Source organism: Octopus sinensis, linkage group LG9 (genome assembly GCF_006345805.1).
Source record: "Octopus sinensis linkage group LG9, ASM634580v1, whole genome shotgun sequence".
Lineage (NCBI taxonomy): Eukaryota > Metazoa > Mollusca > Cephalopoda > Octopoda > Octopodidae > Octopus > Octopus sinensis.
This window is the reverse complement of record NC_043005.1, coordinates 92,114,012-92,138,046: the sequence shown is the minus strand read 5'-3', so window position 1 is coordinate 92,138,046 and position 24,035 is coordinate 92,114,012. Positions and strand designations below refer to the sequence as shown.

Genomic DNA, 24,035 nt, shown 5'->3' with positions numbered 1-24,035 from the left:
TCCATTCCATCACACGATCGATCTTTTATTTTAGCTTCTTTTTATTTATCTTTTTATTTATTTATTTATTTACTTCTTTTTCCTGCCCCTTTGTCCAGTTTTATTTGACTGTCCCGTGTCTTTGCTTGGTTATTCATTTATCATGTCTTCATATCCTGATCCTTTCAACGGGCAACATCAAACTGCGTGCTAGAATGCCTGAGTTCAAGGATGTGTGCCCTTACCGCTACATGTGAGTGTGTGCAGGACTTTCTATGCATGTGTTATGTATGTGTATGTAACAATGTTAATGCAAGTGTATGTATGTGCCTGTATGTAACGTATGTGTCTACATACAGTTGCATCCTTTTTTCCTCTTCCCTTTTTTCTGCTTCCCTTTCCCTTCCTTCTTTTTCCCCCTCTCCTTTCTACTTAATGTATTTTACCTATTTATTCTTCCAACATTTTTCTACCTATTCCCTTTCTAATAAAAAGAATTCAAGACAAATCTTCTTTTCTAAAAACCAAAAACCATTTGACCATTCCTCCTTAAACACACACACACACTCTCTCTCACAAGACAATGATAACAAGGAAATATAATTTATGGTCTACCTTCCCTCCCCTTCCTTCCTTTTCTTCTTCTTTTCTAACACTCCCTCTAGATACAACACACACACACACACATGCTCTCTCACTTCCTTCCCCATTCATCACCCTCTTGTACTGTCTTATGTCCCTCCCCACCACTACACACTCAATAACACTATAAAATGGTCAAAACTTAAATTCTTTTCCCCAAGATCTTAAACCCCCCCTTGGAGTAAACATCCTGACCAACTAACCAGCAAAACAATTTTTTCTTCTCCCTTTTTTCTTTAACACTCTTTCCAAATACAAAAACACACACACATGCTCTCTCTCTCTCTCTCTCTCTCTCTCTCTCACTTTCTCCTCATTCATCACCCTCTTGTACTGTCTTATGTCCCTCCCCACCACTACACACTTAATAACACTATAAAATGGTCAAAACTTTTTCACAGGAACTTAGTTTGATTTGAAAACCCCACTAGAATGGGAGAAAGCGCTAATACATGATCTAAGTTATATGATGTATAAAAACATGAAATATACAAATAAATATCTGTAAATATAAAACCATCCGAATTTTTGAGTACCTCATTTCTTCTAATATATCATCATCATCATCATCATCGTTTAACGTCCGCTTTCCATGCTAGCATGGGTTGGACGGTTCGACCGGGGATCTGGAAAGCCAGAAGGCTGCACCAGGCTCCAGTCTGATCTGGCAGTGTTTCTACAGCTGGATGCCCTTCCTAACGCCAACCACTCCGTGAGTGTAGTGGGTGCTTTTTACGTGCCACCTGCACAGGTGCCAGGCGAGGCTGGCAACGGCCACGGTCGGATTGGTGTATTTTATGTGCCACCTGCACGGAAGCCAAACGAGGGGGTGCTGGCATCGGCCACGAGTCGGATAGTGCTTTTTACGTACCACCAGACCAGGGATCCTGGCTGGTTCAATTCGATTTCGATTTTGCTTGCCCCAACATGTCTTCGCAAGCAAGGGGGTTGGCATGGGTGCCTGTCGTACGGTCAGATTGGTGTATTTTACGTGCCACCGGCACGGAAGCCAGTGGAGGCATCGGCCACGAATCGGATAGTGCTTTTTACGTACCACCAGACCAGGGATCCTGGCTGGTTCAATTCGATTTCGCTTGCCCCAACATGTCTTCGCAAGCAAGGGGGTTGGCATGGGTGCCTGTCGTACGGTCAGATTGGTGTATTTTACGTGCCACCGGCACGGAAGCCAGTGGAGGCGGCGCTGGCATCGGCCACGAGTCGGATAGTGCTTTTTATGTACCACCAGACCAGGGATCCTGGCTGGTTCAATTCGATTTCGCTTGCCCCAACATGTCTTCGCAAGCAAAGGGGGTTGGCATGGGTGCCTGTCGTCGGATGAGGTTCTATATCGACTTCGCTTGCCTCAACAGGTCTTTGTGTCCAAGGGCGGAAAGGCATTCATAAGTGGGCTGGGCTCACTTGTCCTGCCTGGTCTTCTCATGTACAGAATATTTCCAAAGGTCTCGGTCGCTGGTCATTTCCTCAGTGAGGCCTAAAGTTCGAAGGTCGTGCTTCACCACCTCGTCCCAGGTTTTCCTGGGTCTACCTCTTCCACGGGTTCCCTCAACTGCTAAGGATTGGCACTTTCTCACACACCTATCTTCATCCATTCTCGCCACATGACCATACCAGCGCAATCGTCTCTCTTGCACACCACAACTGATGCCTCTTAGGTACAACATTTCTCTCAAGGTGCTAACGCTCTGTCGAGTATGTACACTGACATTACACATCCATCGGAGCATACTGGCTTCATTCCTCACGAGCTTACGCATGTCCTCGGCAGTCACGGCCCATGTTTCACTGCCATGTAGCATGGCTGTTCGTACACACGCATCATACAGTCTGCCTTTTACTCTGAGCGAGAGGCCTTTAGTCACCAGCAGAGGTAAGAGCTCCCTAAACTTTGCCCAGGCTATTCTTATTCTAGCAGTTACACTTTCAGCGCACCCACCCCCACTACTGACTTGGTCACCTAGATAACGGAAGCTATCAACTACTTCTAGTTTTTCCCCCTGGAAAGTGACGGAAGTTATTTTCTGCAGATTTTCGGAGGTTAATGCTCCAGAGCATTTGCCACATACAAAAACTATCTTCCCAGTTAGCCTACCTTTGACATTGCTGCACCTCTTATGTGTCCATAGCTTACACTGGGTACATCTTATAGAGTTTCTACCTACACCTTTTCTACAGATCGAGCAGGGCCATCTTCCTGAAGACATTTGTGGATTGTCTACCTTCCTACTTATTAGTACTTTGGTTTTAGCTAGGTTGACTCTAAGGCCCCTCGATTCTAAACCCTCCTTCCACACCTGGAACTTCTCCAGCTCTGATAGTGACTCAGCAATAAGAGCAAGGTCGTCAGCGTAGAGGAGCTCCCAGGGACAACCTGTCTTGAATTCCTCCGTAATTGCCTGGAGGACTATGATAAATAGGAGGGGGCTGAGTACTGAACCCTGGTGGACCCCAACCTCTACTTTGAATTCTTCTGTGTACATGTTGCCAACCCTAACCTTACTTACAGCATCTCTGTACATAGCTTGCACAGTCCTCACCAGCCATTCATCTATCCCCAGTTTCCTCATTGACCACCAGATAAGGGATCGGGGGACCCTATCAAAAGCTTTCTCCATGTCAACAAAAGCCAGGTACAGGGGCTTATCTTTGGCTAGGTATTTCTCCTGCAGCTGCCTTACCAGGAATATAGCATCAGTGGTACTTTTCCCTGGCACGAACCCAAACTGCATCTCATCTAAACTAACTCTCTCTCTAATTAGTTGGGCTATGACCCTCTCCGTAACCTTCATTACTTGATCCAACAGCTTGATACCTCTGTAATTATTTGTATCTAGGGCATCACCTTTACCTTTGTAGCAGTTGACTAGTGTGCTGCTACACCAGTCATTGGGTATGACTCCTTCGTGTATCACCTGGTTGACTATACGGGTGACCAGGCTATAGCCGACACTGCCAGATATTTTGAGCATCTCTGCAGTAATTCCTGATGGGCCTGGGGCTTTCCCTGTCTTCATGCTTCTAATTGCCTTAGCTACCACGGAACTATCAACTCGGATAGCTGGTCCCTCTGTTGGGTCAACATTCGGCAGACTCTCTTTATCCCATTCATTTTCTTTATTCAGCAACCTTTCATAGTGGCATCTCCAAACCTCTCTCTTTGCATCCTCATTTAGCGCAAGTGAACCATCATCCATGCGAACACACTTCTCTCCTACCACATCACGATTCTCTCTCCCACACTGTCTTGCAACACGAAATACCTCAAGTCTTTCATCCTCACGGCTCAGAATATTGGCAAATTTTTTCTTATCCGCTTCCCCTCTGGCTAGATAAACCTGTCTCCTAGCTTCCCTTCTGGCTGTCTGATACAATTCCCTGCTACCACCATTCTTCCAGTCCTTCTAAGCCTGTCTCTTTTGTCTAATAGCCTTGTCAACCACAGTGTTCCACCACCATGTTACTCTGGGTCGAGATGGTACTTTGCTCCATCCACAGATCTGGTCAGTGGCTGTCAGCAGATTGTCCCGTAGGAATCTCCAGTTGTCTTCCACATTTAGTGAAGCTATATCCCCTTCTATTTCGTCAAAGGCCTCGAGTAGTATGTCTCTAAATCTCTGTCCATTTGCAGGATGTTTAAGCTTCCAGACCCTTCTCCTCCAAGCTGGTCTTCTTCTGGGCAACCATTTAGCTCTGATCCTGAAGTCGCTAACCACTAATCTATGTTGGGGAGTACATTCTTCGCCTGGAAAGGTTTTGGCATTTATAATCAGCCCTCTTTCCCTTTTTCTGGCAAGGATGTAGTCAATCTGGCTGGTGTGTCTGCCAGAACGGTAGGTGACTAGGTGAGAGGTGGGATTCCTGAAGTTGGTATTGCAGACCATAAGGTCATTTGCATCGCAGAACTCCAGCAGCCTGGTTCCCTCCTCATTACGAGAGCCAAAACCGTAGCCTCCATGGACGCCATGGAAGCCCCCGACATGTCGTCCAACATGTCCATTGAAATCACCTGCCACGAAGAGAAGGTCACTGTCATTTGTCAATGAGGTAGTCCGCAATAGGGTGTCATAGAATTGGTCTTTTTGTCCTTCCGGTAGCCCTGGTTGAGGGGCATATGCCGAGATGATGGTAGCTGTCCTATGGTGAAGGACTAATCTAATTTTAATTATTCTGTCACTTACTCTGACTACCTCGATTACCTTACCTATATATATATATATATATATATATATATATATACATACATATAATAACTCTATATATAATATATATCATAATGATACTTATTGTCTGATTTGAAGCAACAATTTTTAAATATAAACAAATGACTGAAAAATGATGAGCTAATCTCAGGCTGAATTGAACTCACAAATTGACTCTTTCATGGCTCCTTGCAAATCTGATTGGCCAAACGCTCACCCATCAGTTTCAGTCAAATTTAGTTAATATATAATTAAACTGTCTTGATAATACATAATATATATATATGTATACACACATACACACACATATATATATATACATACACACACACACACACACACATATATATATATACACACACACACACACATATATATATATATACACACACACACACACACTCACACACACACACACACTCACACACACACACACACAATTGAACAGCCGAAATTTGCTATGATGATTCGGTGTCTGACTGAAGATTGAAGGCTTCGAATGATTTGTCTGTGTTCCGTGTTTGTCCCTTCCTGTATTTCACGTTCTTTATATATAAAACATTTATTCTTATATATATATATATATATATATATACACACACACACACACATATATATATATATTATATATATCATCTTTCCTGAGCGCCTATTAATAATAATACTGTAATTGTTCCACGTGTTGTTTTTTCTGTTTTCCCGTTTGGATTAAAATTATACATACATACACACACTTGTATATATGTACAATAGACTCCTGCACCATTACTTTTTAAAATTTTCACTCACAAGATACCTGCCTGGAATAACTCACACATACATATACTCTGTTGCAGCCAGTTTTTCAAGCTGAGAGGATGTGAATTCCGTTTGACATTTTTCCCCTTTCCTTCTTTTTTTTCTCTGCCTTCTGATGAAGAATTGAATCTGAAACATTGGATATTCCATTCCTCACAGCAAGTTCACTGTACCCCTTTCACTTTTTTCCATATTTTTTTCAATTCTTGCCAACGCAGAGCAATCAGATTATTGTCTGTTTATCATACATGTACTCACATGCATACATATTTACAAACATACACACATGCGTGTTTGTACGTGTAAGAAAAGACATTGTTATTAGAAAAACAGAAGAAACATGAACATAAATAAATGAAAAAACACACTCTGTATCTAAGAAGATTTTAAAGAAATATATAACTACTCGTTTTATTTTTGTTTTTAATGCATTTCAGTCTTGCAGCTGTGGCAATGTTTGTGCACCACCTGTACAGTGCTGGAGCACTACATAGGAATTTTTATTGCTTTCATTTGAGTTAAAATAAATTCTATAGAAGATTATAAAATTTCTCTAAAATGTTATTCTTTTAATAATTTTTACAACTCACTTGAAATATATTTTCCCAATTACTCCATAATAGTATTTTCGTATTCAATATGCAGTTCACAGCCTCTGAATTATCCTTAATGTTAAACCAAAGATATGTTTAGAAAAATAATTTCAATTCTATGCAAATTCCTGGTAAAAATAATTCCTGTGATAAACAGATCACGAACATTCCATATTACTATATTAATTTTGGCTTAATTAATTATAAAATTCTCTGCTTTAAAGCAAAAATAACAGCGTAACCTAACAATAGATTTCCCCATCAATAGCCCTTAGTGTTGTTTGTTCCTGTCCTGTAAAAGAATAGAAAAAATAATAATAATATACACTAAAACAAAGTAATTTTGAAATTGAAACTTATTTGAAAAGTTATTTTTATAAAAGTATTGTGACTGTGTATAAACAATAAAATGTTTGCAGGTGAGATATTTTAAGCAGTAAATATTTTCAGCTTTCTAAATGAGTGGGTAACAAACTAAGTGCATCTCATTCATTGTAATAATTCTAAGAAAGGCAGGAGTGATAAAAATTATTAACTTGTCTATAAACCAAAATATTTGGCAAAGTTCCTAATATCAAGAATTAAACCTGAATTGCTGTATTCATATATAAAAATAACAGCACAGAAACAGGATTCTGTCAATATATATATATATATATATATATATATATTTCAGCTCTTTCAGTCATCAGACTACAACCATGCTGGGGCACTGCCTTCAAGGGTTTAGCTGAACGAACTGACCCCAGTATTTTTTTAAGCCTGGTATTTATTCCTTTGGTCTCCCTTGCCAAACTGCTAAGTTACAGAAATGTAAAGAAACCAACACTAGTTGGTAAGTGGCGTTGGGGTCAGACACAAAGACACACACGCACAATTTGGTAGATGGAAACTGAAAGAAGCCAATACATATATAAATAAATATATATACTTCAGGCTTCTTTCAGTTTTCACCTACCAAATTCACCCACAAGGCTTTGGTTAGCCTGGGGTTATTGTAGAAGATACTTGCTCAAGGTGCCACACAGTGGAATCGAACATGAAACCACGTGGTGTAGAGTTAAGCTTCTTACCACACAGCATGGCAATATGGTAAGAAGCTTGATTTCTGGAGAGGACACTAGTCTATCACTAACAATGTGAAGTTAGACAATGTAAAATGAAAGAAAAATAGAATGAATGAGAAGAGGGTGAAAGTGAACTGGAGAGGAGGAGGGAGGAGAGAGAGAGAGAAGAGGATAGAAAGCAAAACAGAGGGAGAAAAGTGGACGAAGAGTGATGGAGAAGAAGACGGCAAAAGAAAGTGAAAGCGCCAAGAAGTTGAAGTAAGCATAAGAGAGATAGAATTTAGAGGAATTATGTTGTATGATGATCACTGAATTACTGCGGAAAATGGAGCTGAGAAACAGACAGACAGGTAGGAAGGTAGAGAGAGAGGGGGGAAGAGAGAGAGGGGGAGAGAGAGAGAGAGAGAGAGAAAGGGTTAGTGTAATAAGAAGAAGTGTTTTCGGATCCCTAAATTACAAATAATACATACCTTCCCATTAATTCTCCATCTTTTATTGTTTCTGGCAAATTCTGACCTCGTGTCTCAGGAAGAAGCAGTGACAAGAATCCAGCTATTACAGACACAACACCAAACATAATAAATGGTAATGAAGGACCAAATTTGGATGGTATGTGATTTCCCTGAAATTTGAAGCACAATATATTCATTAAATAAATTACATATATATATATACATTTTTTCTTTTTTCGTTGGGCATAAAAGTTTGGGTTGGCAAGAAAAGTTACGTGTGTTGCACAAGAATGTGAAATAAATAATGCTGCAAGTTATGAAGGAATACAGAAATGTGTGTGGTGGTAGTGTTGATTGAATAAGTGGTAGGTGAATACTCATGCACTTTTTGCACCTCAAAATTCACTCTTCATACACATAGGAGTGTCACATCTTTTTTATTATTACTAATACTCCAAAAGCTAAAAGAACAAACTAATATACTTGGAATGAAGTATAGCTCTGTATGTTGTTTGAACATGTTGTATATCTGAATCATCATCATTTAACGTCCACTTTCCATGCTAGCATGGGTTGGACGATTTTAACTGAGGGCTGGTGAACCAGATGGCTGCACCAGGCTCCAGTCTTGATCTGGCAGAGTTTCTACAGCTGGATGCCCTTCCTAACACCAGTCACTCTGAGAGTGTAGTAGGTGCTTTTTACATGCCACCGGCACAGGGGCCAGTCAGGCGGTACTGGCAATGAAATTGCTCGAATCTTTTTACACATGCCACCGGCACAGGTGCCAGTAAGGCGATGTTGGTAACGATCACGCTCGAATGGTGCCCTTTTACGTGCCACCGGCACAGAAGCCAGTTGGCTGCTCTGGCAACGATCACTCTCGGATGGTGCTCTTGGCACCCTACTAGCATGGGCACAAGTGCCAGTAAGGTGATGCTGGTAATGATCACACTCGAATGGTGCCCTTTTATGCGCCACTGGCACAGAAGCCTGTTAGCCGCTCTGTCAATGATCACCCTCCTATGGTGGTCTTTTGGCACTCTTTGTACCCCGCTAACATGGATGCCAGTTGTCGAATTTGATTTTGGTTTCACTTGCCTCAACAGGTCTTCGCAAGCAGAGTTTAGTGACTAAAGAAGGAAAAGGCTGGTTTAAAATATTCAAGAGTAAACATAATTAAATTTTTTTTTAATTCATTACTTTAAAAATAACCTCTATAATTTACAGGAGTTATTGAACAGAATAAAAATGCAATAAATGCATAAATTAGTTAAAGAGATTCATTTTATTAAAAGCTTCAATGACAGTAATATAACAGACCTTTCTCACACAATTTTCACAACTGAAGTTGATCCGTTAGCTTAACAGATACAGCTGAAATATCAGTGCTCATACTCAAATAAATAGTGTCCTCACTTTCAGAAAATTAATATTGATTTCAAATTTTGGCACAAGACCAGCAATTCTGAAGAAAGGGCTAAATTGATTACATCAGCCCAAGTGGTCAACAGGTATTTATTTTATCGACCCTGAAAGTATCAAAGACACAGTTGACCATGGCAACTTCACCTGGTGTGCTAACCATTTTGGCAGCGCTTTGTCTGGTGTGCTAACCATTCTGCCACACAGTGGGACTGAACCCGGAACCACGTGGTTGGTAAGCAAGCTACTTACCACACAGCTACTCCTGCACCTATTTGTTATCATTTGATTAATTGTTACTTCAACCATTTATCACTCAATGGTTAATTCAGTAAATTGTATTTTAATCAACTGATGAGTCAGAGGTGTGATTTATAAAAGGCGAACGAAGACAAAGATCTAAACCCAGCCATCATCATCATCATTTAATGTCCTCTTTTTCCATGCTTTGCATGGCTCAAGCGAATTTGTTGAGGCAAATTTTCTATAGTTGGATGCTCTTCCTGTCATCGACCCTCACCCGTTGTCAAGCAAGTCATATTTCCCCATAGCTGAACATGTTTTTTTATGGAAGACTTGAAATGAACAAACTCACCTATATGATGATGATACTCATCTATAAGCAGCACATGACATCTAAACAAGAGCACACACACACACGTACGATGGGCTGCCTTCAGTTTCTTATTTCTTTACTACCCACAAGGGGCTAAACACAGAGGGGACAAAAAAGGACAGACAAACAGATTAAGTCGATTACATCGACCCCAGTGCATAACTGGTACTTATTTAATCGACCCTGAAAGGATGAAAGACAAAGTTGACTTTGGCGGAATTTGAGCTCAGAACGTAGCAGCAGACGAAATACTGCAAAGCATTTTGCCCGGCGTGCTTATGTTTCTGTTAACCAAATCCACTTGCAAAACTTTGATTAACCCGAGGCTATAGTAGAAGACATTTGCCTGAGATGCCACACAGTGGGACTGAACCCAAGATCACATGGTTGGGAAGCAAGCTTCTTCACCACACAGCCACACCTGCACCTATCAAAAGCATAAAGCAGAAAGTATTATCATAATCATCATCATCAACGTTTAACGTCCGTTTTCCATGCTGGCATGGGTTGGATGGCTTGATAGGAACTGGCAAGCCTAGGAATCACATCAGGTTCCAGAATCTGTTTTGGCTTGGTTTCTTCAGCTGGATGCCCTTCCTGAGGCCAACCACTCAAGGTACTACTTGAAAGTAGTATCTTCAAATTTAATAGAGAGTAGAAATGAAAGAAACTGAAAGGCGTAGGAGTGGCTGTTTGGTAAGTAGCTTGCTTACCAACCACATGGTTCCGGGTTCATTCTCACTGCATGGCACCTTGGGCAAGTGTCTTCTACTATAGCCTCGGGCTGACCAAAGCCCTGTGAGTGGATTTGGTAGACGGAAACTGAAAGAAGTCTGTCATATATGTATATATATGTGTGTGTGTATATGTTTGTGTGTCTGTGTTTGTCCTCCCAACATTGCCTAATAATCGATGCTGGTGTGTTTATGTCCCCGTAACTTAGCGGTTCGGCAAAAGAGACTGATAGAATAAGAACTAGGCTTCCAAAGAATAAGGCCTGGGGTCAATTTGCTCAACTAAAGGTGGTGCTCCAGCATGGCCGCAGTCAAATGACTGAAACAAGTAAAAGAGTCAAAGAGATGAGCAAAACAGCAATTCAATTTGCTAACGAGAGAAATTCTTCTTACGCTGAGCATGATGTAAGGTGCCAACATACTGCCTACTCTGCCAACTGAAGAACTTAGTCCAAGAGCTGAGTTCCGTACCACTGTTGGAAACAATTCTGTTGTTAGATTAAAAATAATAGCAAAACTGGAAGAGATAGCAAATTTTCCAACTAAGGCCAGAGTTGTTGAAATCCAAGGTAAATCTGAAATATAGAAAAGGATGAAAGAATGGGGAAAAGAATTAAATTAATAAAAAGTGAAAAAAACCCAAAAAAAGCAAATGCAAAACACAATTAAAGAAAATACTGAAAGAGCATTATCATCATTGGTGTTGTATGGTAAAGATAGAATTTCCTCTATTCTTATTTTTGCTGTCTTTTATTCTGAATTTCTTGAAATTCTTATAAACAATATTCAGATTAACTTGTCATGCATGAAAAAATACATTGGATGTTTATTCTACTTGCATTTATTGATGTCTAATTGTTGGATATATATTTCTTTATTGCCCACAAGGGGCTAAACATAGAGGGGACAAACAAGGACAGACAAAGGGTTTAAGTTGATTACATCAATCCCAGTGCATAACTGGTACTTTATTTATCGACCCCAAAAGGATGAAAGGCAAAGTCAACCTTGGCAGAATTTGAACTCAGAATGTAACGACAGACGAAATACCACTAAGCATTTCGCCCGGTGTGCTAACCACTCTGCCAACTTGCCACCTTACTAATTGTTGGATATAGTTAACAATATTCATTCAACACTGAGTAATTTATAGATATCTGCCTGGATTCTTTAATCCCTCTTCCTTCCTTCCTTCCATCCTGCCTGCCTGCCTGTCTGCTTACCTACATACCTATCGGCTGATTGTCACATCAACCTCCATAAGTTCAAGTAATCTTTCGGTTTTATTTATGTGCATCTGTATTTATGTCTGTTAAAAAGGTGTCTAACCACATTTTAGCATTTCACTTGAGCGAGGCTTTCACTTGAGAATTTACCCTTTAAAGGGTGAATTTTCAAATTTTCAAATTTTATTTCATAAAAAGTTTTTTCATCTGTCCAGAAAAATGGACAGTCCTTCTAAGACTGCTAGCATTACCATCTTTGAATTAGAATGAGAATTTCCACCACTGCCAACAATGACCTTTACTTTTAGTGGGGTATTGGAACACTACCTTGGACAGGCATCTAGACTACATGGGTAGAGATAGGAATAGAAGGGATGTAAATGGCTCAAAACCTGCTCAAACATTTCCAACTGTCTGACAGGTACCGACTGGACCACCCGTTTGTGCCAATGTGGGCATGAAGCAACTGCATTGGGTCGTCCAGATCATATTTAGATAAAGTATTCTGTAGGACAATGGATAGGGATAGTGTAGGTTGTCCACAGTTTCATATAGTCAGTTACACAGATCACAAATTTGTGACTTGTACACTTGACTTAGAAAAGAATCATTGGCAGAATCCCAGTTGCTGGAAACTGAATGTGTCATTCACAGTGTGACAGGCTTACAGAGACCGGATTAGCACATTAGTTAAGAGGGAGCCAACATCAATAATTGATGGTGGTATGCCCTAAAGAAAGTAATTAAAGCAGAATCAGTTAGGTACGGTAAGGCTCTAGTGATAGATCGAAATAGAACAGAGGGAGACCTAATTAAGAAATTAGAAGAGGTTAGCTCTCGACCAACAATTCAAAACCAAACAGAAAGGATGCATTGTTAGAGCTTGGATGCATGCTCTGAGAAACAAAGGAATTGGAGCCACCCAAGAGGCTTGAGTGGCAAAGGCGCAACAAGGCAACAAAGCCATCATTGGGTCTCTGACAGATGATGAGGGATGTAAATTACTCGAGCTCAAAAGGATGTGTGAGGCCTTTCAACAGCACTTTGCCCAACTGTTCGGGTCAACTGGTGGGTCAGAACGCAGGGTGGACTTTAGTGCCTACCTGCATGGCCTGCCTTCGTGCCTGTAGCTTGAAGTCACTAATGAATAATCTATATTGGGGGGTACATTCTTCACCAAGGAAAGCCTTTGCAATAAAGAACAACCATGAATCCTTTTCTCTAGTGAGAATGTAGTTAATCTGGCTAGAAGGGTCACTGGATTTATAAATTACCAGGTGACTGGCTGGCTTTCAGAAATTGGTGTTGCAGATCATTAGGTCATTTGCAACACTGAACTCTAACAACCTTTTTTCCTTCCTTGTTTAAAGAACCAATTCCATGGCCCCCATGCACCTCATAAAAGACACCTGGGTGCTGCCCAACATGTCCACTGAAATACCAGCCATGAAGATAAGGTCACTGTCATTTATCTTCGAAGTGACCTGCAAAAGAGTGTCATAAAAGCAGTCCTTTTGATCATTTGGCAGACCCAGTTGTGGGGCACAGGCTCAGATGATTGTTCACCATAACTAATCTAAGCATAAGTAGCCTATCACATATTCTGAGCGCTTCAATCACCTTATTTACCCATTTCTCTGCTAGAAGTATGCGAACACCTCCTATCCCATCAGTGTTGCCCTCCCAGAAGAATTTATACCTGTGCCTTTTGTCAGTGAGGAACCTGGATGAAGCTCCCTTCCACTAGACTTCTTGGATGCAGCACACATCAACACATCTCTTTTCAAGCATCTCAACAATCTCACCAGACCTACCATTCAATGTACCTACATTGACAGTCCTAACGCTAAGGGAATGTGTGGGGAAGCAGAGGTAACTATGGCTATCGGTATATGCAAAGAAGGTTGTAATGAGCATTTGCCAGACATGACATAACACTTGTCTTCATATTTAATCCACCATTGTTCATGTTACATTTGCTACCTCCATTGGACGTGGGTACTGTACTAGCATTAGTACAGCAGTGTTTGTACAGATAGCAGTAAATATAGATAAGTTGTCTTAGGTTAACTGGTTAGTTATTGTTACCACTATTGGTGGTGGGTGCCATATATCGTTATTAGTACAAAGCAATGTTAATATAAATTCAGACACACACACACACACAGATATATATATATATATATTACCCAAAGTGTACAGTATTATTTATCTATCATGGCTGATGTTACCAATTGGTTTCACACTAGGGGTACAATGAAGTGCTAGGTAACGATCCAATTATATAACCCTCTGCTCATCATATATATATATATATATATATATGGGGAGAGTTCACGAAAAAAACAAAAGATGAAGACAGGTGGTGTACAAAACAAACAGATGTATTAGTATAACGCTCAGGAATAGAAAAAGTCTTTTACGTTTTGAGCCTGTGCTCTTCTGCAGAAAGGGACACAGAAAAAAACAAGGAGAGAAAAAAAGGAGAGAAAAAAATGTGTGTAGTGGTTACCGATCTACCATGGCAACTACATGTGTGTGTGTGTGTATATATATACACACACACATACACATGGGCATGCACACACACACACACATACGCTTTCTCTATGTTGATCTGTGAGAAAGATTCATAAAGCCTAGCGGAAGGTAATAAATGATAAACGATAAAAACCCAAATTTCAACATTAATACTTTGTTGTCACTTGCACCTGCATAATTAAATCCAAATTCATATATCCTGTATATCCCTTAATATGTAAAAGGCTAACATTTTCAGTTGCATTTTTTGCATTTTTATATTTTGATGAATGGAGATGGGGTATTGAGAAAATGAATTTATACAAAGACTGCTGTGCTAAGTCTTTGGGTATATTTACATGGCTAACAGTTTTTGAAGGTAGCAAGGATACAAGGAGTGATCTCCCTTGCATAAGTGACTTTAACAGTTTCTTTTTTTTTTTTTCTAACACAAAATAGTTTGGGAGTAAATGCTTCACAAATCTGTAACACTGAGTTGAATATTATCTTTTTTTATAATAACCATTTCTAATTTAGACACAAGGCCAGCAATTTTGAGGGGGTGGAGGTTAATACCATTGACTCATTGATTTAGCTGGCACTATATTTTGTTAACCCCCAAAAGATAAAAGACAAAATGTTGACCTTAGTAAGATTTGAACACTTAATGTAAAGAGTTGTAACATGCACTACAAAGCATTTTCATCCAATACTCTAATGATTCTGCCAGCTAACCATTTTATAATAATTCTTTCTTCTATAGACACAAGGACTGAAATTTTTGGGAAGGAGAATAATCAATTCTATTAACCGTAGTTGCTCATCTGATACATTTTTGACCCTGAAAAGACGAAAGGCAAAGTTGACCTTGGTGGTATTTGAACACAGAATGTGAAGCCTAAAAAAATGCTGCTTAGCTTTTTGTCCAATATGGTAAGGATTCTATCAGATTCCTGCTGCCTTTGCCATTTTTATAATATCAGTTAATAACTGCTGTGTATCACACCTTGAAATATAAAATTATCCATTCTGTTTATGATGCAAAACTAAAATTTAGAGTTGATTTCATTTAATGAGCTACCATTTATGGTGCTTTAGTAGATTTCACCTCTGATTCATAGTTGATATAAAAGATAGTGGTTTAATTATCAAAGTATTTTGTTTTATCTGATCCCATCCCTCTAATGATTAAAGATAAGACATCATACTGTTGTGATTCACAATTCAATGGGTACATATTTTATCTGTAACAATAAGAATATTTCGATTTGGTAATCACCAGTGTAATGAAGATATACTTTGGTTGGTTTCAGAGACTGATGAAGTCATGATGACATTGGGGAAAAATTGACAAAAGAAAAGAGAATCCCAGAGATGATTTAGCAAACACATTGGAAATTAGCTGACAGACAAATCTATAGAGAGAGAGAAAAGGGTGCCAAAAACAAAATATTAATGACCTCTTGCCTATACCAGGGATTTGATTGGTCAATTCTTTGCTGACATTACCAATCATTGAGTGAATTACATTTGTGTGGCTTAGATGTTTTTTGTGTTTAGACACAATGATTTCCACAAGAGATTTGACTGGTCAGTTGTTTGTTAATGTCATCTCTCTCTAACAAAACCTTGATTGTGTCTTTATTTTCAAATGCATTGATTTGGGTTTGGGGATTCAGCCAAATATCCTTGCTACACATCTAATTGCCTTATATATCATATGTGTTAATTTTCAAATAATTTAACTCTTTATTAGTAAGTAGAGATTTATGTACCTATTTATTTATCTATTTGTTAATATATAATTTTTTAAATAGCTTTATTATATTTTATTTATCTTTTCAATATTTATTTTTTCAGGCTATATTTTCAATGTTTACCTTTATTTTACCTTTATTTTATTTATTATTTTTTTTTGCTAACATCATTTCAAAATTGGTCTCCTTGCCATCTACTTTCGTATATAAGCAATTTTCTTAAATAGAATTCTTGAGACACCAAAATTACTGGTCTTGCACCAAAATTTGGAGACATTATTTAGATTAGTGCTATCTGATCTACTCCAGAGTTGTGTTTTCCTAAGTGTCAGGATTTACAGAAAGAGAACTTCTAGTCTGAACAAGAATTTTAAAAAAAATAATAATTACCTTTACCCCACACATGAGCAAAACCTGAAACAATGCAAGCAATCCCTGATAAAATAGTAGATGTGCAATAAAGAGGTTTTCTTCCAAGTCTGTCCAGAGTGAATAGAAGGATGATATATGCTGGAATCTCAGCTAACCCAGAGAGGAAGGAACTTAGATATAAATTACTAGTCAAGTCTCCTGAGCTAAACAGAAGTCCATAATATACCATGTTGATGACACCCCTGTGAATATAAAAAAATAGTAATATTTTAAGTATATATAAAATTTGAAGGGAAGTAGGAGTTCTAAGCATGTGATACAGAAGATTGGAGTTAGGCTTTTATCAGTTTAGTTGTAGCATTTGATGTAAGATAAAAAAATATGGTGGCAGTAATTTTGGGTTTTTTTCCACTGTGGATATTATCTGTTGGTTGTAATTCCAGATAGAAGTGTTACCATTTTTTTTTCCTCCTAGTATAAAAGGCAGGATTTGAACTCAGACCATACAGAACTGGAACAGATTGTGAAAGGCATCAAATCAGAAATTCTGATAATTATACTTTAATTCATTGCTCTGCCTTGGTACTTACTTTATTTATCAATTCCAAAAGGACGAAAGTTGACCTTATCTGAATTTGAACAGAGTGCAGAGAATTAGGGGAAAATATCACAAAGTATTCTGACACTCTGATAACTTTGCCAATTCTCATTAAAAAAATGGTAATTTTTTTCTGTATGACAAGTACTGGCACTTGCCAAAATCCTCACATTGTTCAGCATAATGAATTGAATCCCCATGGTACTTATTTACAGCCAGGTGAACTCGTCATTTGTGAGTTAAGTGTCCTTAGCCAAAGACACAGTACTGTGCTACTTACAGGAATCAAGCCAGCATCCTCCTGGCTGGTTGTTTTGAACCAAATATATGGAAACATGCAGGACTCTGTGGATGAGAGGTTTGCTTCATAACTATGTTGTTTCAGGTTTAATTCCAGAACATTACTACTTGTGCAAGTGTCTACTGTAGCCTTGGGTTGACCAATGCTTTAAGCAGAAATTGCTAGAAGAAACTATGATGAATCCCTTTGTGTGCATGTATACATACATACATACACACACATATAAACAATTATCTGTTTCATAAATAAATATCAATAGAATGAGTACCAAACTAAGTGCTGGGATTGATATTATTGACCAAAACCTGGTTTAAATGCTAATGGGTTAATGTAATTCTGAGTCAGAATCAACATTACACAGCATAACAAAACTATATCTTTTGAATTACTGGTACAAATCCATCAGGTGAGCTTCCGTACAGTTTCCATCTCACTAATTTTACTTCCAATGTATGGGTCAACCTGATGCTATCAAAAATATTTGCTTCTGATAGCATGCAATGGGAACGAGCCTGGAATCTTGTGAATAAGAAACAAACTTCTTAACTATTTAACCATAACAGATAATAAAAGAAACAAATAGGTACAGGCGTGGTTGTGTGGTGAAAGAGTTTAATTTTGCAACTTCTGAGTTTTCAATTCAATCCCACTGTGCTGCTCCTTGAATTAACCAATACCTTGTTAGTCAAATTTGATAGAAATTGTATAGAAGGCTGTTGTGCGTATGTGTGTATTATATGTATGTGTGTGTGTGTGTGTGTTAATATTTACTTCCTGTAACTTAGTGGGTCAAAGAATAAAGATCAATAAAAACATAGAAAAATATATTTTCTTACCAATTAAAAAAAATGATTAGACTACGCCAAAATAGAATTCTAGATTTGAATAAATCAACCAAACTGCCTTTTTTAGTGTTAGAAATAATTGGTGCTTCGAGATTGGCATCATCTTCAGGAAATTCTATTTTGTTGGTTTTAGCTATTTTTCTGTAGAGATTTTGTGCTTCTTCAAATTTACCCTGTGAAGTCAACCATCGTGGAGATTCATTTACGAAACTATCAGAGAGAAGAAAATTGACTTTAATGTTTAAAGAATAAATGAAACAGATGGAAATGTTATATGCACACCAGAAAATTGATAAAATATACAGAAACAGTGCTGGAATTTTAGAAAAGTAATGAAATAGCAAATAAATGGATATCTGAGAGTTTCAGTGAGCAGGTGGCTCAGTTGTTCAACAAACTGAGCTGCCTCATCATTAAACCAGTGTATAAGTGGCCGAGTATTCCACAAACATGCGTACTCTTTATTTAGTTCTCAGATGGGATCTACATGATAGATTGGATTTTTAAATTACAAGTGCAACCCAAACCCATTGGTTTTGAAGGGAGTGCTCCAGCATGACCACAATTGAATCACTGAAATCAGTTAAAACAATATGAAGTCGAAGACCTTCAAGAGATGGTGCATTAAAAAGTTATGAAGTTCCTCCATTTCCAAAGATTTCCTCGGGAGGTAAAATAAATGATGATACACGTAAAATGAGAGAAAGCAAAGAATGAAGACTTTCAAATGATGAATATTTAAATGAATTCAAATTGTGCTCATAGCACTTTTAGCTTGGTTACTTCACATTTACTCTTATCACTTATCTTTCTCTATTTCTTATCTCTTTCTTCCAACACAGTTTTTTTGAATGCACATTCTTAGTGTCACTCAAGAAGAATAAATTCTTAAAGGAATACTGTTCATGGACCTTCATATATGCATGCACACACACACAGATATGTATACACCATTTTTCTCTACACTCTTCAAAGTGTATGTTCAGACTAACGATATACATAAATTTTTCATGCCATGCAGAGATGAGAATCCTCATATTTTGAACAAAGCCCTTGTTTGCAAAGAGAGAAATTTTTTAAAGTTTTTGAATATTTTTAGTGTTATTCAAAAACTTTAAAAAATTTCTCTCTTTGCAAACAAGGGCTTTGTTCAAAATATGAGGATTCTCATCTCTGCATGGCATGAAAAATTTATGTATATCGTTAGTTTGAACATACACTTTGAAGAGTGTAGAGAAAAATGGTGTATACATATCTGTGTATGTGTGTGTGTGTGTGCATGCATATATGAAGGTCCATGAACAGTATTCCTTTAAGAATTTATTCTTCTTGAGTGACAACAGATTTCAACCTCATTAAACTTTCCAATTATCAGTTCTAAAGCAAGTGAACCTTTATGAATATTCAAACTGATGGTTCAAATTAGGGTTTAGGAAAGTAATCCAAAGATGATTATGGAATATTTAACTATGTTCTTAAAAGAATTTTTAGAAAATTTAATTCGTTTTCTCATTTCAAAAACTTACCAAATATGTATTCAAATTTCAAACGTGAATTAGTGATTGTATAAAAAAGACTAGATTTTATAGACAAAGGCTCAAGAGGACTTTGATGCATTGAGTGAAATAATAAAAAAAGGACAAGTTACTTACAACCAGTAGATAAGGCATGGTATGTAAATGACAGCTGACAAAAGACAGAGCATATGCCAATCTCGTTCTAAGAAGGCAATACCACAGATTATGATTTCTCCAACAGAGAAAAGTATTTGACTAATTAAACCAACTAAAGATCTGTAAGGACTGGATACAATTTCTATAGCTGAAAAAGTAAAAGTATAGAATGATATTGAATTAGCAAGTAGATCTAAAGCTTGCTATTTCATAGCAGTCTTTTAAATTACTGAATTCACTTCATAGCATATAATATAGTCTTATTTTAGTAATTGTAATGTTATCTTCCTTGTTATCTTAAAAAGTTTACTGCTTAGATTTCAAAGCTGGCCTTGGTCAGCCAGCTGTTTCATAGGATCTGTTCAGCCTTGTTTATACTGTTTTTTTCTTGTGTCATAGAATAAGATATGATATATAATGTATCGAAAGAACCAGTTTACTTGTGTCACAATGGCAAAAAACAAAACAAAAAAAAAACATGTTATATATATTACTTCACGAAGTAAGGAACAAAAATATCATGATTTGTTCCTAAGAATGGAGAGGCCTAAGAGAAATTGTTATCTGGAATGTACTTTTGAAACTTGTATCAGCATTTAGGTAATATACAACCATGTGAACATTACAAAGAGAAGAGTCTTCTGGATTCTACAATTCTAGGAACACCAATATGAATGATAGGCTAGTTTTAGTTGTGTAATAAAAAATGTAATAGGAGATATAAACTAAAAAATATCAGTTAAAGAACTAGGTTCAAAGTTTTGTCTTACTGTGATCATCACCCAATCATATCATAGTCAAACCATGCTTAAAAATCAATTATTTGTATCTCCTTAATGAACTCCACTTATCTGGAATTATTGGACGTGTTTTATGCAGTGTCCATAAACCAATCTTCAGAACTGTACAGAGTATTTTTTAATGCCAAACATCATAAATTCAATTTTTCAAAGCCAGCAAGTACAGTTCTATATAAGTCAGTTATTCTTTAAGACTTTGGAATGATTTGTGTCACACACTGGAACAACTTTGCTAGAAAGGAGAACATCAGAATGGCTTATAATAAATGGATCTCCAAATTCCTTTTAATTAGTGTGTAAGCAGTTGAGAACACTACAGGTACGTGTATCTTTAACACAAGTCACAGATGGAATCAGTGCAACAGAATATGACAAGGCTGAACCTTTGAAATTCGTTTACCCAATTTCATTTACAACTTTTGGGTCAACTTAAGTAAAAGAAGTTTGTTCAAGATGCTATGATGTGAAATTGAACCCAGACCTTGTGACCAAGAAGTGAACATCTTAATCTACAATAGCTAGAGTAGTAAGCTTAGAATTCAGGATCTAGTGTATGGCAGTCAAATATTTTAATCTCTATTACAGAGCAGTAAATTTTACAATTTTCCCTTCTTAAATATTATTTTATTGATTGTCTCTAATTCTTGTAAAAAATATGTACTAATTTTTGAAAATATAATTATATTTTGTAAAATGAAGACAAAAGTTTGCATTTTAAAAGATTTTGTGAACTTACCAAGAATAAAAGAATTCATGAAAATGCCATTTCCAGAAAATCCTATCAGAAATCGAAGAACGGCAAGCAGTTTTATATCATTGACAAAATAAAGTGGGAGGGAAGACAGTATCCAGAGGACCAGGGAAAGGTATAAGGATACTCTGCGACCTTTCCTGTGGGATGTAAAATAAACAGATAATTAAATTGAAAGTTTTTTTATATATATGTATGTATATATTGGGTAGGCAACTAAGTTCCCACCATTTTTTTATAATTTTGGAATCTATTTTTTTTGAGAATTCTATTTTTGAATCATTTTGGAATCTAGTTTGTTTTTTTTTTCTAGTTAATTTTTGTTTAGTTTCAGATCATTAAAATAGAATGTCAAGTTAAGAAAAACGAGCATTTTTGACACCTCCTTCTTTTTGCTTTTAATCAAGGTTCTAAAGCCGCAAAAGCTGCTCATGACATTTGTGCTGTGTATGGGGAGGGTGCAATAGCTGAAAGAACCGCTCGTGATTGGTATGCCATGTTCAAAAATGGAAATTTTGACCTCAAAGACGCACTACGTTCTGGCCGTCCAGTTGAGTTCAATGAAACATCTTCACTCGATGGAAAAGGTTCAGAAGTATGGAGCATGGGTTCCACATGCTTTAAGTGACAATAACAAAAATCAACGAGCCACAATCTCTGCTGGTTTGCTTGCTCGTCACCACTCAACTCATGGACACAAGCAACGATTTCTTTACCGAATCATTACTGGCAATGAAAAATGTTGCCTGTACATCAATATGAAGCAGCGTAAGGAATGGCTTAGCCCCGGTAAACAAGCGACACTGCACATGAAACAAGATCTTCATCCACGTAAAACGATGTTGTGCATATGGTGGGACTGGGAAGACATTATCCATTACGAATTGCTTGAACGGAACCAAACAGTCAACACAGAACTCTATGTTCAACAGATGGAATGACTCAACATGGTTATTCAAGAGAAAAGACCTAATTGTCAGTATGGAGTTCTTCTGCTGCATGACAATGCCTACTTTTATATCACCAATATATGTATATATATATACACAAAAACAAATATTTGTGGGTGCTGGTACCATGTAAAAAGCACCCAGCACACTCTGTGAAGTGGTTGGCATTAGGAAGGGTATCCAACCATAGAAACCATGCCAGAACAGACAATTCAGCATGGAAAATTGACGTTGATGATGATGATGATGATGATGCATATAAAGACGAGTAAATATACATATAATTATATATACACAGAAGTTTGTGCATGGGTGTATGGAAAAATTTTAAATAAACAGATTTCTCTTTAACATTTGAAGTGTTTCAGGTGATGAGCAGGCATAATTGTTAGCATGTGGGGCAAAATGCTTGGCGGCACTTTGTCCATCTTTGTATCCTGAGTTCAAATTCTGTCAGGTCAACTTTGCCTTTCATCCTTTCGGTGTTGATGAAATAAGTACCAGTTGAACACTGGGGGTCAATGCAATCGCCTTAAGCCTCTCTCCTGAAACTGATGGCCTTGTGTCAAAATATTTGGCTCTGATGGCTGGACACTCTGTGTTCCAATTGATTCAATCAATGGAACAGCCTGCTCATGTAATGAATGTGCATGTGTGCACTCCACAAATATGCATAATCCCTAACATAGTTCACAGGGAGATTCAGTGTGACCCAGAATGTGACAGGGCTAGCCTTAGAAATACAGGCACTATTCAGTTTTCCCAGCTGAGTGGAGTGGGACAAAGTGAAATAAAGTGTCAAACTCAAAGACACAATGCACTATCAGGAATCAAACTCACAACTTTTTGAGCATGAGCCAAATACCCTGACCACTACACCACTTTGCCTTTACACGTTCATCCCTATCTACAGCATTACTGGCTTGAAGATAGCAGAAACTTGTTCCCATGTTCCATGTGCACTTACCAGTCTGAAATGACACCAAAGAAGAGGGAACCCACAAAAATTCCACCCATAAACAGCATATTGACTAGAGACTGGAACACTTCTCTGGAACAAACCAAATCCATCTGAAAATAGAGAAATTCTTTCAAGAGAGTCCTTACAGAAGAAACATTCTGTAGTTTTATCAAGGATGGCAATACAGTTCAAAATTTCAAACAGATAAAATTATTTTGTAATTTTAATTCATGAAAATCAATAGTAACAGTGGATTTGAAATTGAAATTCAAACATGTCATGAAAAATCTAAATTAAAATAAATTGGATTTCTTCATGTTTTGAACTTACATATATTGATTTTTAATTCAAATTCGATTACAACATTTTTTTCAATCTGATTTGTTCTCTTTTTCTCCCTTCTCCCTACCTTTATAAATGCAAATCATTTTTATCAACTTGAAATTTCAACAACAACAACAACAACAATAATAATAATAAAACTGATAATGTGTGTCTGTCTGTCTATCTGTCTGTATGTGTACATCACTAAAACTTGAGAACTATCCAAGTGATTTCATTCAAGTTTTACACACACACTACATAGGGTCCATGTAGTGTCATGGGCCCCAGAAGTTTTCAACTTCTTGCCTAATGTGAGCCTGGAGCAATCTTTTACACTGTTTTGGTTTAAATGTAAAAAATGAAACAATAATGTCTCTGTTGTAATGTGAGATAATACTTTCAATTTTAATAGTTTCACTATTAATATTTTCACT

General features: G+C 37.5%; 2 protein-coding genes across 5 annotated transcripts in view; one reads left to right on the top strand and one right to left on the bottom strand.

The window, feature by feature from the left end:
• The window catches only part of LOC115215604 (organic cation transporter protein-like), a 70,100-nt gene extending 54,791 nt beyond the window's left edge, over nucleotides 1-15,309 (top strand). Inside the window, exons 11-12 of one of the 3 annotated variants that reach the window (XM_036506144.1) lie at nucleotides 5,758-5,794; nucleotides 6,074-6,188. The gene's annotated coding sequence lies outside the window, so the exon portion shown is untranslated. Of the gene's footprint in view, nucleotides 1-5,757; nucleotides 5,795-6,073; nucleotides 6,189-15,032 lie in introns of those variants that run through there. The other 2 variants (XM_036506146.1, XM_036506145.1) reach the window with 2 other exon arrangements.
• LOC115215603 (organic cation transporter protein) overlaps nucleotides 6,011-24,035 on the bottom strand; it is a 36,336-nt gene continuing 18,311 nt past the window's right edge. The window contains exons 3-10 of one of the 2 annotated variants that reach the window (XM_029784826.2): nucleotides 23,284-23,387; nucleotides 21,352-21,506; nucleotides 19,795-19,963; nucleotides 18,134-18,352; nucleotides 16,417-16,640; nucleotides 10,917-11,098; nucleotides 7,767-7,918; nucleotides 6,011-6,521 (exon numbers count right to left, since the gene is read on the bottom strand). In XM_029784826.2, coding sequence (XP_029640686.1) covers nucleotides 6,491-6,521; nucleotides 7,767-7,918; nucleotides 10,917-11,098; nucleotides 16,417-16,640; nucleotides 18,134-18,352; nucleotides 19,795-19,963; nucleotides 21,352-21,506; nucleotides 23,284-23,387 — 1,236 coding nt within the window. In that variant the 3' untranslated portion in view covers nucleotides 6,011-6,490. Of the gene's footprint in view, nucleotides 6,522-7,766; nucleotides 7,919-10,277; nucleotides 10,467-10,868; nucleotides 11,099-16,416; nucleotides 16,641-18,133; nucleotides 18,353-19,794; nucleotides 19,964-21,351; nucleotides 21,507-23,283; nucleotides 23,388-24,035 lie in introns of those variants that run through there. The other variant, XM_036506143.1, reaches the window with a different exon arrangement.